The sequence below is a fragment of the Coregonus clupeaformis genome, chromosome 23, assembly GCF_020615455.1.
Source record: "Coregonus clupeaformis isolate EN_2021a chromosome 23, ASM2061545v1, whole genome shotgun sequence".
Classification (NCBI taxonomy): Eukaryota; Metazoa; Chordata; class Actinopteri; order Salmoniformes; family Salmonidae; genus Coregonus; species Coregonus clupeaformis.
In genome coordinates this window covers 53,063,618-53,079,298 of record NC_059214.1, presented here as the reverse complement: position 1 = coordinate 53,079,298, position 15,681 = coordinate 53,063,618, and the positions used below count along the sequence as shown (strand labels likewise).

The window sequence follows — 15,681 nt, the reverse complement described above, 5'->3', positions numbered from 1 at the left end:
CTTATAGCCAGTGGGATAACCACTTTACAATGTTTTTTTGTTTTTTTTTGGGGGGGGGGTTGGAGTAAGGGGGGGTAGAAGGATTACTTTATCCTATCCCAGGTATTCCTTAAAGAGGTGGGGTTTCAAATGTCTCCGGAAGGTGGTGAGTGACTCCGCTGTCCTGGCGTCGTGAGGGAGCTTGTTCCACCATTGGGGTGCCAGGGCAGCGAACAGTTTTGACTGGGCTGAGCGGGAACTATGCTTCCGCAGAGGTAGGGGAGCCAGCAGGCCAGAGGTGGATGAACGCAATGCCCTCGTTTGGGTGTAGGGACTGATCAGAGCCTGAAGGTACGGAGGTGCCGTTCCCCTGACAGCTCCGTAGGCAAGCACCATGGTCTTGTAGCAGATGCGAGCTTCAACTGGAAGCCAGTGGAGTGTGCGGAGGAGCGGGGTGACGTGAGAGAACTTGGGAAGGTTGAATTCTGGATGAGTTGTAGGGGTTTAATGGCACAGGCAGGGAGCCCAGCCAACAGCGAGTTGCAGTAATCCAGACGGGAGATGACAAGTGCCTGGATTAGGACCTGTGCCGCTTCCTGTGTAAGGCAGGGTCGTACTCTCCGAATGTTGTAGAGCATGAACCTACAGGATCGGGTCACCGCCTTGATGTTAGCGGAGAACGACAGGGTGTTGTCCAGGGTCACGCCAAGGCTCTTCGCACTCTGGGAGGAGGACACAACGGAGTTGTCAACCGTGATGGCGAGATCATGGAACAGGCAGTCCTTCCCGGGAGGAAGAGCAGCTCCGTCTTGCCAAGGTTCAGCTTGAGGTGGTGATCCGTCATCCATACTGATATGTCTGCCAGACATGCAGAGATGCGATTCGCCACCTGGTTATCAGAAGGGGGAAAGGAGAAGATTCGTTGTGTGTCGTCAGCGTAGCAATGATAGGAGAGGCCATGTGAGGATATGACAGAGCCAAGTGACTTGGTGTATAGTGAGAATAGGAGAGGGCCTAGAACTGAGCCCTGGGGGACACCAGTGGTGAGAGCACGTGGTGCGGAGACAGCTTCTCGCCACGCCACTTGGCAGGAGCGACCGGTCAGGTAGGACGCAATCCAAGGGTGAGCCGCGCCGGAGATGCCCAGCTCGGAGAGGGTGGAGAGGAGGATCTGATGGTTCACAGTATCAAAGGCAGCAGACAGGTCTAGAAGGACAAGAGCAGAGGAGAGAGAGTTAGCTTTAGCAGTGCGGAGAGCCTCTGTGACACAGAGAAGAGCAGTCTCAGTTGAATGACCAGTCCTGAAACCTGACTGGTTTGGATCAAGAAGGTCATTCTGAGAGAGATAGCAAGAGAGTTGGCTAAAGACGGCACGCTCAATAGTTTTGGAGAGAAAAGAAAGAAGGGATACTGGTCTGTAGTTGTTGACATCAGAGGGATCGAGTGTTGGTTTTTTGAGAAGGGGTGCAACTCTCGCTCTCTTGAAGACGGAAGGGACATAGCCAGCGGTCAAGGATGAGTTGATCAGTGAGGTGAGGTAAGGGAGAAGGTCACCGGATATGGTCTGGAGAAGAGAGGAGGGGGATAGGGTCAAGCGGGCAGGTTGTTGGGCGGCCTGCCGTCACAAGTCGCAAGATTTTATCTGGAGAGAGAGGGGAGAAAGAAGTCAAAGCATAGGGTAGGGCAGTGTGAGCAGGACCAGCAGTGTCATTTGACTTAACAAACGAGGATCGGATGTCGTCAACCTTCTTTTCAAAATGGTTGACGAAGTCATCCACAGAGAGGGAGGAGGGGGGGGGGGGATTCAGCAGGGAGGAGAATGTGGCAAAGAGCTTCCTAGGGTTAGAGGCAGATGCTTGGAATTTAGAGTGGTAGAAAGTTGCCTTAGCAGCAGAAACAGATGAAGAAAATGTAGAGAGGAGGGAGTGAAAAGATGCCAGGTCCGCAGGGAGTCTAGTTTTCTTCCATTTCCGCTCAGCTGCCCGGAGCTCTGTTCTGTGAGCTCGCAATGAGTCATCATGCCACGGAGCTGGAGGGGAGGACCGAGCCGGCCGGGAGGATAGGGGACATAGAGAGTCAAAGGATGCAGAAAGGGAGAAGAGGAGGGTTGAGGAGGCAGAATCAGGAGATTGGAGGGAGAAGGATTGAGCAGAGGGAAGAGATGATAGGATGGAAGAGGAGAGAGTAGCGGGAGAGAGAGAGCGAAGGTTGCGACGGCGCATTACCATCTGTGTAGGGGCAGAGTGAGTAGTGTTGGAGGAGAGGGAGAGAGAAAAGGATACAAAGTAGTGGTCGGAGACTTGGAGGGGAGTTGCAGTGAGATTAGTAGAAGAACAGCATCTAGTAAAGATGAGGTCAAGCGTATTGCCTGCCTTGTGAGTAGGGGGGGACGGTGAGAGGGTGAGGTCAAAAGAGGAGAGGAGTGGAAAGAAGGAGGCAGAGAGAAATGAGTCAAATGTAGACGTAGGGAGGTTGAAATCCCCCAGAACTGTGAGGGGTGAGCCATCCTCAGGAAAGGAACTTATCAAGGCATCAAGCTCATTGATGAACTCTCCAAGGGAGGGCGATAGATGACAAGGATATTAAGCTTAAATGGGCTAGTGACTGTGACAGCATGGAATTCAAATGAGGAGATAGACAGATGGGTCAGGGGAAAAATTGAGAATGTCCACTTGGGAGAGATGAGGATTCCTGTGCCACCACCCCGCTGACCAGATGCTCTCGGGGTATGCGAGAACACATGGTCAGACGAGGAGAGAGCAGCAGGAGTAGCAGTGTTTTCAGTGGTAATCCATGTTTCCGTCAGCGCCAAGAAGTCGAGGGACTGGAGGGTAGCATAGGCTGAGATGAACTCTGCCTTGTTGGCGGCAGAACGGCAGTTCCAGAGGCTGCCTGAGACCTGGAACTCCACGTGGGTCATGCGTGCAGGGACCACCAGGTTAGAGAGGCAGCAGCCACGCGGTGTGAGGCGTTTGTGTAGCCTGTGCGGAGAGGAGAGAACAGGGATAGGCAGAGGCATAGTTGACAGGCTGCAGCAGATGGCTACAATAATGCAGAGGAGATCGGAATGAAATGAACTAAACATCTGGGAAAGGAGAGAGCGGGGCCTCCCTCACCACAACTCCCAAATATAACTCTCCCAACTTCCACCTCAGAAACTATAATTGTTGTAAACTACAGCGGTTCAATGTTTTCTAGGAATAGACTAACTTAGTTTATTCAGCTAGCTAACTAGGTGCAGTATTATTCAGTGAAAAACGTCCGGGCACCTTGTCATAAGACGCCACAGCCAGCTAGCATGCCGGTCTCCAACAACACGGTTTAGCGCCAATACTCGGCGACAACAAACCACCAGTGTATCAACACGCAAGCAGATCGTTCGTGTCCATGTCTAACGTTGTGGGTTAGTCCCGACAGCTTGAGCGAGTCCGTCGTCAACTTATTCAGCCAGTTAGTTAGCTAGAATAGTTAGCAAACTAGCTAGCCATTGCTTTCAGACAAAGAAGAGCCCCTCCTTTCACGGCACGAACACACAGAGAGAGCCAAACTAACGTTAACTAGTCACCCATGTCCCGAATTCCTTGAACGACTCGGGCTATCAATATGTAAAAAACAAAACACAAGTGTAGGTTATGACTTACCCCTAGCAGCTACTGTTAGCTAGCCAAGTGCAAAGCTAGCCACTGAATTGACTCAGCCAGTTCGCGTCTGTTCGCTCGGTCGTTCCAGCTATTGTATACTAGTAGCTATCCTGGTAGCAACAAGCTAGCTAAATTTCAAGCACAGTAGCCACTTGCTACCTAACGTTAACGGTTCAGACAATGAGGTTAGAAAACAGCTGAATGGTAGGCAATTATTGTATGTAATTATTGTAGGCAGCCAGCTGGCGTAATTACAGGCACTCTCAGGCGTGAAACAACTATACCGTTGCTAATAGCTACTCGCCAGCTAGTCCAGGTGGTGAGTTAGCTAGCTAGCTAGCTTCGTGCTACACCCGGCACAGCCGAATACAATACTAACCTACAATAATTACATACAACAACCCACAATACCTACCTACAATACCTAACTACAATCTAAATACATAGTTTAAGCCTTACTCGACAAAGCCCAAGCTATGTATAAAGCCAAGCTTACCCGACGCCAAGCTTACCCGACCCGACGCCAAGCTTACCCGACGACCTCCTCCTTCCATCCTTGATGGAACTAAATAGTATGTGACTGTTGTTAACACATCAACTGTTTTAGACTTTTTTTGTTTTTACCAAGCAAGATAAATAAACATTCAATCAGTACTGAGTGAATGAACAACAACAAAAGCTTCCTGTCATCACCAGACTGTCCATTTAAATAGTGTCAAGATAATGTGTTGATGACAGGGTTGTTAGTGTAAGCGATATCTTCACCGCCAGGATCTGAAGGTCCTGGGTTCGCCTCTTGGAGGATCTGAAGGTCCTGGGTTCGCCTCTTGGAGGATCTGAAGGTCCCGGGTTCGCCTCTTGGAGGATCTGAAGGTCCCGGGTGCATCTGCCCGGGTTCGCCTCTTGGAGGATCTGAAGGTCCCGGGTTCGCCTCTTGGAGGATCTGAAGGTCCCGGGTTCGCCTCTTGGAGGATCTGAAGGTCCGGGTTCGCCTCTTGGAGGATCTGAAGGTCCCGGGTTCGCCTCTTGGAGGATCTGAAGGTCCCGGGTTCGCCTCTTGGAGGATCTGAAGGTCCTGGGTTCGCCTCTTGGAGGATCTGAAGGTCCCGGGTTCGCCTCTTGGAGGATCTGAAGGTCCCGGGTTCGCCTCTTGGAGGAGACATTCTGAAGGTCCTGGGTTCGCCTCTTGGAGGAGACATTTTGATCATTCTATTTGGTGTATAGTTTTGACCCCCCCACTCCCAGTCCCAACACACGCACGCACAGTGTGTGCTTATTTCATTTATTTGATGGCTCTTAAAAGAGCATCGTGGAGGGACAGGGACTGTGGTGTGTTGAGGGACAGGGACTGGGACTGTGGTGTGTTGAGGGACAGGGACAGGGACTGTGGTGTGTTGAGGGACAGGGACTGTGGTGTGTTGAGGGACAGGGACTGGAGGAAAGAACGACTGCAGACTGCAGAGACCAACTCTCAAGGTCCGAGCAAGACTTATTTTTGTTTTGTTTTACAGCCCTATTAAATGCTCCAGGGCTCATTTCGTTAGCATTTTGGCATGTTTTTCTAGATTCAAAACATAAAACAACATTTATAAAGCAATCATTATCCCTCAGGTCTAGCACTGCAAATACTTCAATTGTTTAAGCGTATGTTGCAGAACAGTGATCACAATATCTTTTCAGAATATTGACAAAAAAATATTGACTCCATCAGTGAATGAGTTGACAACAGATACTCAAAACAAACATTTTTTGCCTCTAAAAAGTTCAATACAAGCATTTGTAAAATATGTAAAATGATTCATTTGAAAATCCCCAATAAAAGCATAACCATTCTATCAGATCTTTCAGCACTCTGACGGAGTTTTGTGTTTCCTCAGTTGCTTTATGACTCTAAAACCTAATTTAAATGTAACATATTTGAACCAAAATGCATATTCATATGTCTTAATCTATCAGGCAGATGTAGTTGACAGTTTATAGTTGTGACCATCATGGTGATTCCAATATTGTTTGTTTAAATCGATCAAATCGATCTCAATTGTCTATACTGGCTTCTTCACTTCGTTTCCTCTCCTACATCTGGTCCTCTGTAGCTCAGCTGGTAGAGCACGGCGCTTGTAACGCCAAGGTAGTGGGTTCGATCCCCGGGACCACCCATACACAAAAATGTATGCACACATGACTGTAAGTCGCTTTGGATAAAAGCGTCTGCTAAATGGCATATTATTATTATTATTATTAACAGTAGAGAACGTTCCAGATCATGTCTGGTCGTGTTTCACTACATGTAATGAGGACATGAAGAAGGGGTCCTTATGGTATATAGCTGACCCTGCTCATTCCTGATTCATTTAGGATTTTAGACAAATCTGAGTTGACCAAATCTCTGGACACATCTTTTAGGAATTAAAGTTTTGAGAGAGATATTCTTTAAAGTCACAGAGGGCTACTGGAAGATAATTTTTCAGTTAATATCCATGATTTTTTGTAGACTGAAATAGGGATCCTTTGCTCCGGACAAGGCATTTCCAGGACAAGGGCAGGCATAAAGCCGACATGGAAATGAATTATATTTAAAGTATTTTGAAAATCCCCAAAACAAATATTTTCCCTTATAAAATTCCCCTAAATGTACATTTAATGCAACAAAATCATTTTTGCGGCGGTGTGTGCTAAGCCAGTGACTCCACCCCTACGGTACATCCCGGGGACACACTGCTGAATGGCTGGGTGGAGGATTTTATTTTATTAGGATCTCTTTTAGTCCTCATTTGGACTAATCTTCCAAGAGTCCTTAAACATTAAAACACAATCTATAATACGATCACATTTTCACATATAACACACTGTTACAAACAGCAGACATATTGACCAAATAAATACTCTAACCGTCTGAAATGATAGATTGATTCCTTCATCTACCATAGTCCTGCACAACCTTCCAATTTATTATATTTAAATGGTTCTAAAGTATTGTTTGAATTTATATATTGAAAGGTTTCTGGTTTGCTCAGATAAATTATACAATTTCTTTATTACTCTGAATCGAAATGTTATTTTGCCTGTTTCTCTTGTCTGTCTGTATAACACATAGCTGGTGGACAATCTGTTCCTAGTATTGACTGAATGTCTGTCTCTTACCAACTGAATACTGCTGTGAATGGGGTTTGGACGTTTTAAATGGTGTTCATTGTGAAATAAGAGGCTTGTGTTCCCTGAAATGTGTACACCAGCTGATTGACGGAGCGCAGGGTCCTCTCTATGTACTTGTTTATCTTCTGGAACGTCCAGCTCCTCCGCTGCGTGATGTCAGAGAAGACCACCGTTGCCCCGGGAAACATTCGGATGACCACCTCTAAAACCGTGCATCTGCCGCACCAGTGCCGTCCCATTGGTGGATCCCAAGTCATTTCCACCGAGGTGTCAGACTAGGATGTCAGGGGGGGAAGCAGCACCGCCCCTCTGCTGGCGCAGAACACTGAGCAGTTTGTTCCACTTCATGCCTTGCTCTCCGAGCCACCTAATGTGACAGTCAATAATGTATGTAAATAGTTCATGGGTAGGCTACATTATTGGTGGATTGTCCAGGAGCTTGCTTGAATGTCTTGTTAAAACAGATCATGGAAAACAATTCCAGTTTACTCCATATTGGTTTAAATGGGTTTCTGGTTTTCCGCTTTCCCTCTGGAAAATCAGCTGTTAATATTAAATAAATGCTAACAACTACATTATTTCTGTTAATATTAAATAAATACTAACTACATTATTTATGTTAACATTAGTATCATTATTGTGTACTTTTACTTAACTTCTATTGCTGTGTTTTACTGTATTAGAATGTTGTATAATAATAATGTATAATAATAATGTTGCATAATCACCTTCTGAAAAAAAAAAAAATGTAAAAATGGTGTAAAAACCATGGAAATGAAAAACAAAAAACTACGTTTTAAGTGAGAATAAGCATTGGTCTGAAGCCGAAAAAAATAAGGAAATTCACATGAGCACCACAATGTGGTCCTCTGTAGTGTGGTCCTCTGTAGGGTGGTCCTCTGGGTGGTCCTCTGGGTGGTCCTCTGTAGGGTGGTCCTCTGGGTGGTCCTCTGGGTGGTCCTCTGTAGGGTGGTCCTCTGGGTGGTCCTCTGGGTGGTCCTCTGTAGTGTGGTCCTCTGTAGGGTGGCCCTCTGGGTGGTCCTCTGTAGTGTGGTCCTCTGTAGTGTGGTCCTCTGTAGTGTGGTCCTCTGTAGGGTGGTCCTCTGGGTGGTCCTCTGGGTGGTCCTCTGGGTGGTCCTCTGGGTGGTCCTCTGTAGGGTGGTCCTCTGGGTGGTCCTCTGCCGGTTCCCTGTGGTGGTCCTCTGTGGTGGTCCTCTGGTCTCTGGGTGGTCCTCTGGGTGGTCCCTGTAGGGTGGTCCTCTGGGTGGTCCTCTGGGTGGTCCTCTGTAGGGTGGCCCTCTGGGTGGTCTCTGGTGGTCCTCTGTAGTGTGGTCCTCTGTAGGGTGGCCCTCTGGGTGGTCCTCTGTAGTGTGGTCCTCTGTAGTGTGGTCCTCTGTAGTGTGGTCCTCTGTAGTGTGGTCCTCTGTAGTGTGGTCCTCTGTAGGGTGGTCCTCTGGGTGGTCCTCTGTAGTGTGGTCCTTTGTAGGGTGGTCCTCTGTAGTTCAGCTGGTAGAGCACGGCGCTTGTAACGCCAAGGTAGTGGGTTCGATCCCCGGGACCACCCATACGTAAAAATGTATGCACACATGACTGTAAGTCGCTTTGGATAAAAGCGTCTGCTAAATGCCATATTATTATTATTATTACAATGCCTATTCCACCCATGCTCTACCAAGGTTTTCCTGCATACAGCTGTGACCTACTACAGTAGCTATGTTTGTTATTGTACTTCAAACTATGTGTAGGCAGGTTGCTTAGGATTCAAACCTTCTCAAACAGCCTGATTCATTCTCTTAGAGAAGGTGATCCCATAATAATGGGATTTGTACCACATACAAGGTAAAGTATTGACTCCATTCCCACAACAAATGTAAAACCAAAAACATACGTTCCCACAACTTCCGAGGAACCAAATATGCTAGCTGGGATGTCTGTGTCTGTGTTCCCTGATCTGTGTCTGTGTTCCCTGTGCAGGTACATGATGAAAGACAACCGTCCGACAGACGACCAGAGAGGGAGGTGTACAGAGCTGTTGATGTCATACGACCCCGCCAAGAGAGACTGGCAGCTGGGGAAGACTAAGGTACGCTGGCCCAGTGGCCCTGACGACGCGTCACACACACACACCGTCACACGCACACCGTCTACACACACCGTCACACACACACCGTCACACACACACACCGTCACACACACACACCGTCACACACACACCGTCACACGCACACCATCACACACACACCGTCACACGTACCTGTACTGTGTGTGGCTCGGGGCTGAGGGGGTTTCAGGTGAAGGGAGAAGAACAGGGCTTCTGTCTGACAACCCAGCTGGGACAGGGACACTATCAGAGGATAATGTCTGGTAGTCATGTCTCTTCCTTACATAAGACACCTGTAGAAGACAAGCCTTTCCCAGCAGCCTTAAGTAATGTGTACCTATCTTTGGGTTAGAGTTAGTTATGTACAGTATTCCTGTCTTTGGGTTAGAGTTAGTTATGTACAGTATTCCTGTCTTTGGGTTAGAGTTAGTTATGTACAGTATTCCTGTCTTTGGGTTAGAGTTAGTTATGTACAGTATTCCTGTCTTTGGGTTAGAGTTACACTACCAGTTAAAAGTATGGACACACCTACTCATTCAAGGGTTTTTCTTTATTTTTACAATTGTTTACATTGTAGTATAAAACTATAAAAGAACACATATGGAATCATGTAGTAACCAAAAAAGTGTTAAACAAATCAAAATATATTTTATATTTGAGATTCTTCAAATAGCCACCCTTTGCCTTGATGACAGCTTTGCACACTCTTGGCATTCTCTCAACCAACTTCATTAGGTAGTCACCTGGAATGAATTTCAATTAACAGGTGTGCCTTCTTAAAAGTTAATTTGTGGAATTTCTTTCCTTCTTAATGCGTTTGAGCCAATCAGTTGTGTTGTGACAAGGTAAGGGTGGTATACAGAAGATAGCCCTATTTGGTAAAAGACCAAGTCCATATTATGGCAAGAACAGCTCAAATAAGCAAAGAGAAACGACAGTCCATCATTACCTTAAGACATGAAGGTCAGTCAATGCAGAACATTTCAAGAACTTTTGAAAGTTTCTTCAAGTGCAGTCGCAAAAACCATCAAGCACTATGATGAAACTGGCCTCATGACATTTACATTTACGTCATTTAGCAGACGCTCTTATCCAGAGCGACTTACAGTTAGTGCATACATAATTTTTATTTATTTTCATACTGGCCCCCCGTGGGAATCGAACCCACAACCCTGGCGTTGCAAACGCCATGCTCTACCAACTGAGCTAATCCCTGCCGGCCATTCCCTTCCCTACCCTGGACGACGCTGGGCCAATTGTGCGCCGCCCCATTGGTCTCCCGGTTGCGGCCGGCTACAGCAGAGCCTGGATTCGAACCAGGATCTCTAGTGGCACAGCTAGCACTGCGATGCAGTGCCTTAGACCACTACGCCACTCGGGAGACCAATGGGGCAGGACAGCCACAGGAAAGGAAGACCCAGAGTTACCTCTGCTGCAGAGGATAAGTTCATTAGAGTTACCAGCCTCAGAAATTGCAGCCCAAATAAATGCTTCACAGAGTTCAAGTCACAGACACATCTCAACATCAACTGTTCAGAGGGGACTGTGTGAATCAGGCCTTCATAGTCGAATTGCTGCAAAGAAACCACTACTAAAGGACACCAATAAGAAGAAGAGACCTGCTTGGGCCAAGAAACACGAGCAATGGACATTAGACCGGTGGAAATGTGTCCTTTTGTCTAGAGTCCAAATGTGAGATTTTTGGTTCCAACCGCCGTCTCTTTGTGAGACGCTGTGTGGGTGAACGGATTATCTCCGCATGTGTAGTTCCCACCGTAAAGCATGGAGGAGGAGGTGTGATGGTGTGGGGGTGCTTTGCTGGTGACACTGTCTGTGATTTATTTAGAATTCAAGGCACACTTAACCAGCATCGCTACCACAGCATTCTGCAGCGATACGCCATCCCATCTGGTTTGGGCTTAGTGGGACTATCATTTGTTTTTCAACAGGACAATGACCCAACACACCTCCAGGCTGTGTAAGGGCTATTTTACCAAGAAGGAGAGTGATGGAGTGCTGCATCAGATGACCTGGCCTCCACAATCACCCAACCTCAACCCAATTGAGATGGTTTGGGATGAGTCGGACCGCAGAGTGAAGGAAAAGAAGCCAACAAGTGCTCAGCATATGTGGGAACTCCTTCAAGACTGTTGGAAAAGCATTACAGGTGAAGCTGGTTGAGAGAATGCCAAGAGTGTGCAAAACTGTCATCAAAGCAAAGGGTGGCTATTTGAAGAATCTCAAATATAAAATATATTTTGGGTTACTACATGATTCCATATGTGTTATTTCATAGTTTTGATGTCTTCAATATTATTCTACAATGTAGAAAATATAAAAAATTAAGAAAACCCCTTGAATGAGTAGGTGTGTCCAATCTTTTGACTGATACTGTAGTCATGTACAATAATCCTGTCTGACAGGTAGTCAACAACAACAGGATATTCTCTGAGTTCAGTAAGATCTTCATTACATTGGATAGCTACAGGTCAGTTACATGTACACGCTTATCAAACCAAATGACTCTTGACTGCATTTGCTTTGGTCGGTTGCCTCTCACCAAGTCTTCTACCAGTCTTAGCTTCATGATACACTGCATTGTGGGACTGGAGTAGGCTCCATGACAGGGAGGTATGGCTGCTGGCTTCACGAAACTGTGTAGTGTGTGATTCCGAAGCAGGAAACCAGGGTTACAGAGCAGAGAGGGTAAAGGCCAGGAGGTGAAAGCAGTCAGAAAGACTGTGTCAGTGCGTGGAGGATGTGACTGACTGGTGGTCTCATCGCTGTGTGTGGGTTTTAGTCCTAGTATGTGTGTCATGGAGGAAGGGGGATGAGGGATGTTGTGTGGGACCCCCAGAGGGATGAATCATCAGCGAAGCGTAGCGTAGCGTGGTGCTGTGTGATTAAAGTGTAGCATGGTGCTGTGTGATTAGGATCGTGATGGGGTCTTCAGTTGAACATATAGTTGAAGTCGGAAGTTTACATACACCTTAGCCAAATACATTTAAACTCAGTTTTTCACCATTCCTGACATTTAATCCTAGTAAAAATTCCCTGTCTTAGGTCAGTTAGGATCACCACTTTATTTTAAGAATGTGTAATGTCAGAATAATAGTAGAGAGAATTATTTATTTCAGCTTTTATTTATTTCATCACATTCCCAGTGGGTCAGAAGTTTACATACACTCAATTAGTATTTGGTAGAATTGCCTTTAAATTGTTTAACTTGGGCCAAACGTTTCGGGTAGCCTTCCACAAGCTTCCCACAATAAGTTGGGTGAATTTTGGCCCATTCCTCCTGACAGAGCTGGTGTAACTGAGTCAGGTTTGTAGGCCTCCTTGCTCGCACACGCTTTTTCATTTCTGCCCACAAATGTTCTATAGGATTGAGGTCAGGGCTTTGTGATGGCCACTCCAATACCTTGACTTTGTTGTCCTTAAGCCATTTTGCCACAACTTTGGAAGTATGCTTGGGGTTATTGTCCATTTGGAAGACCCATTTGCGACCAAGCTTTAACTTCCTGACTGATGTCTTGAGATGTTGCTTCAATATATCCACATCATTTTCCTTCCTCATGATGCCATCTATTTTGTGAAGTGCACCAGTCCCTCCTGCAGCAAAGCACCCCCACAGCATGATGCTGCCACCCCCATGCTTCACGGTTGGGATGGTGTTCTTCGGCTTGCAAGAACCCCCTTTTTCCTCCAAACATAACGATGGTCATTATGGCCAAACAGTTCTATTTTTGTTTCATCAGACCAGAGGACATTTCTCCAAAAAGTACGATCTTTGTCGTCATGTGCAGTTGCAAACCGTAGTCTGGCTTTTTTATGGCGGTTTTGGAGCAGTGGCTTCTTCCTTGCTGAGCGGCCTTTCAGGTTATGTCGATATAGGACTCGTTCTACTGTGGATATAGATATTTTTGTACCTGTTTCCTCCAGCATCTTCACAAGGTCCTTTGCTGTTGTTCTGGGATTGATTTGCACTTTTCGCACCAAAGTACGTTCATCTCTAGGAGACAGAACGTGTCTCCTTCCTGAGCGGTATAATAATATAGCAGACGCCTATCCAGAGCGACTTCAGGAGCATTATGCCTGCTCAACATCGACGATTTTTCACCTAGTCTTTCGTTGTACTGGCACAACGCTCTTAACCCTAGTACCCCGCCCAGACGGCTGCGTGGTCCCATGGTGTTTATACTTGCGATAAACACCATGGGTTTTATCGCAAAGCAGTGCGATAAAAACAACAACAACACAGAGTTACATATGGAAGAAACAAAAATGTACAGTCAATAACACAATAGAAAATCTATATACAGTGTGTGAAAATGTAGTAAGTTATGGAGGTAAGGCAATAAATAGGCCATAGTGCAAAATAATTACAATTTAGTATTAACACTGGAGTGATAGATGTGCAGAAGATGATGTGCAAATAGAGATACTGGGGTGCAAATGAGCAAAATAAATAACAATATGGGGATGAGGTAGTTGGGTGGGCTAATTTCAGATGGGCTGTGTACAGGTGCAGTGATCGGTAAGCTGCTCTGACAACTGATGCTTAAAGTTAGTGAGGGAGATAAGAGTCTCCAGCTTCAGAGATTTTTGCAGTTCTTTCCAGTCATTGGCAGCAGAGAACTGGAAGGAATGACGGCCAAAGGAGGTGTTGGCTTTGGGAATGACCAGTGAGATATACCTGCTGGAGCGCAGACTACGGGTGGGTGTTGCTATGGTGACCAATGAGCTAAGATAAGGCAGGGATTTGCCTAGCAGTGATTTATAGATGACCTAGAGCCAGTGGGTTTGGCGACGAATATGTAGTGAGGGCCAGCCAACGAGAGCGTACAGGTCACAATGGTGGGTAGTATATGGGGCTTTGGAGACAAAACGGATGGCACTGTGATAGACTACATCCAATTTGCTGAGTAGAGTGTTGGAGGCTATTTTGTAAATGACATCGCCGAAGTCAAGGATCGGTAGGATAGTCAGTTTTATGAGGGCATGTTTGGCAGCATGAGTGAAGGAGGCTTTGTTGCGAAATAGGAAGCTGATTCTAGATTTAACTTTGGATTGGAGATGCTTAATGTGAGTCTGGAAGGAGAGTTTACGGTCTAACCAGACACCTAGGTATTTGTAGTTGTCCACATACTCTAGGTCAGACACGCCGAGGGGAGGCGGGTGCACGCAGCGTTCAATTGAAGAGCAGGCATTTAGTTTTATTAGCATTTAAGAGCAGTTGGAGGCTACGGAAGGAGTGTTGTATGGCATTGAAGCTCGTTTGGAGGTTTGTTAACACAGTGTCCAATGAAGGGCCAGATGTATACAAAATGGTGTTGTCTGCGTAGAGGTGGATCTGAGAGTCACCAGCAGCAAGAGCGGCATCATTGATATACACAGAGAATAGAGTCGGACCGAGAATTGAACCCTGTGGCACCCCCATAGAGACTGCCAGAGGTCCAGACAACAGGCCCTCCGATTTGACACATTGAACTCTATCTGAGAAGTAGTTGGTGAACCAGGCGAGGCAGTCATTAGAGAAACCAAGGCTATTTAGTCTGCCAATAAGAATGCGGTGATTGACAGAGTCGAAAGCCTTGGCCAGGTCGATGAAGACGGCTGCACAGTACTGTCTTTTATCGATTGCGGTTATAATATCGTTTAGGACCTTTAGTGTGGCTGAAGTGCACCCATGACCAGCTCGGAAACCAGATTGCATAGCGGAGAAGGTACGGTGGGATTCAAAATGGACGGTGATCTGTTTGTTAACTTGGCTTTCAAATACTTTCAAAGGATGGATATAGGTCTGTAACAGTTTGGATCTAGAGTGTCACCCCCTTTGAAGAGGGGGATGACCGCGGCAGCTTTCCAATCTCTGGGGATCTCAGATGATACGAAAGAGAGGTTGAACAGGCTAGTAATAGGGGTTGCTACAATTTCGGCGGCTAATTTTAGAAAGAAAGGGTCCAGATTGTCTAGCCCAGCTGATTTGTAGGGGTCCAGATTTTGCAGCTCTTTCAGAACATTAGCTATCTTAATTTGGGTGAAGGAGTAGCGGGGGGGGCATGGGCAAGTTGCAGCGGGGGGGCAGAGCTGATGGCTGGGGTAGGGGTAGCCAGGTGGAAAGCACGGCCAGCCGTAGCAAAATGCTTATTGAAATACTCGATTATTGTAGATTTATCGGTGGTGACAGTGTTTCCTAGCCTCAGTGCAGTGGGCAGCTGAGAGGAGGTGCTCTTATTCTCCATGGACTTTACAGTGTCCCAAAACTTTTTGGAGTTAGTGCTACAGGATGCACATTTCTGTTTGAAAAAGCTAGCCTTTGCTTTCCTAACTGATTGTGTATATTGGTTCCTGACTTCCCTGAAAAGTTGCATATCGCGGGGGCTATTCGATGCTAATGCAGTACGCCACAGGATGTTTTTGTGCTGGTCAAGGGCAGTCAAGTCTGAGGAGAACCAGGGGCTATATCTGTTCTTAGTTCTGAATTTTTTGAATGGGGCATGTTTATTTAAGATGGAGAGGAAAGCACTTTTAAAGAACAACCAGGCATCCTCTACTGACGGAATGATAGAGGTTTTTTGTATGTTTAGAGTAATGACTAAAAGTGTTCCACCCCGATACTGTTTAACTGTGTTAGAGAGTTATAAGACCATAAACCCACTAACAGAGAAGGGGGGGTAGAAACTGCTGAGACAAACATTCCAGGAGAAAGGAGACCTAGAAACTGTCGAACTTAAACTCTATAATAATCTATACTGTGGGAAGTCAGGCCGCCTAAAGGTGGGCGGAGCAAAGTTCCTTTGTGTG

The 15,681-nt window shown here is 46.4% G+C and overlaps 1 protein-coding gene across 1 annotated transcript in view; it reads left to right on the top strand.

Annotated features, from left to right (window-relative positions):
* The window catches only part of LOC121556643 (unconventional myosin-X-like), a 294,837-nt gene that overhangs the window by 186,543 nt on the left and 92,613 nt on the right, over nt 1-15,681 (top strand). The window contains exon 20 of the mRNA XM_045206479.1: nt 8,748-8,856. Within this exon, the coding sequence (XP_045062414.1) occupies nt 8,748-8,856 (109 nt within the window). The remainder of the gene's footprint in view (nt 1-8,747; nt 8,857-15,681) is intronic.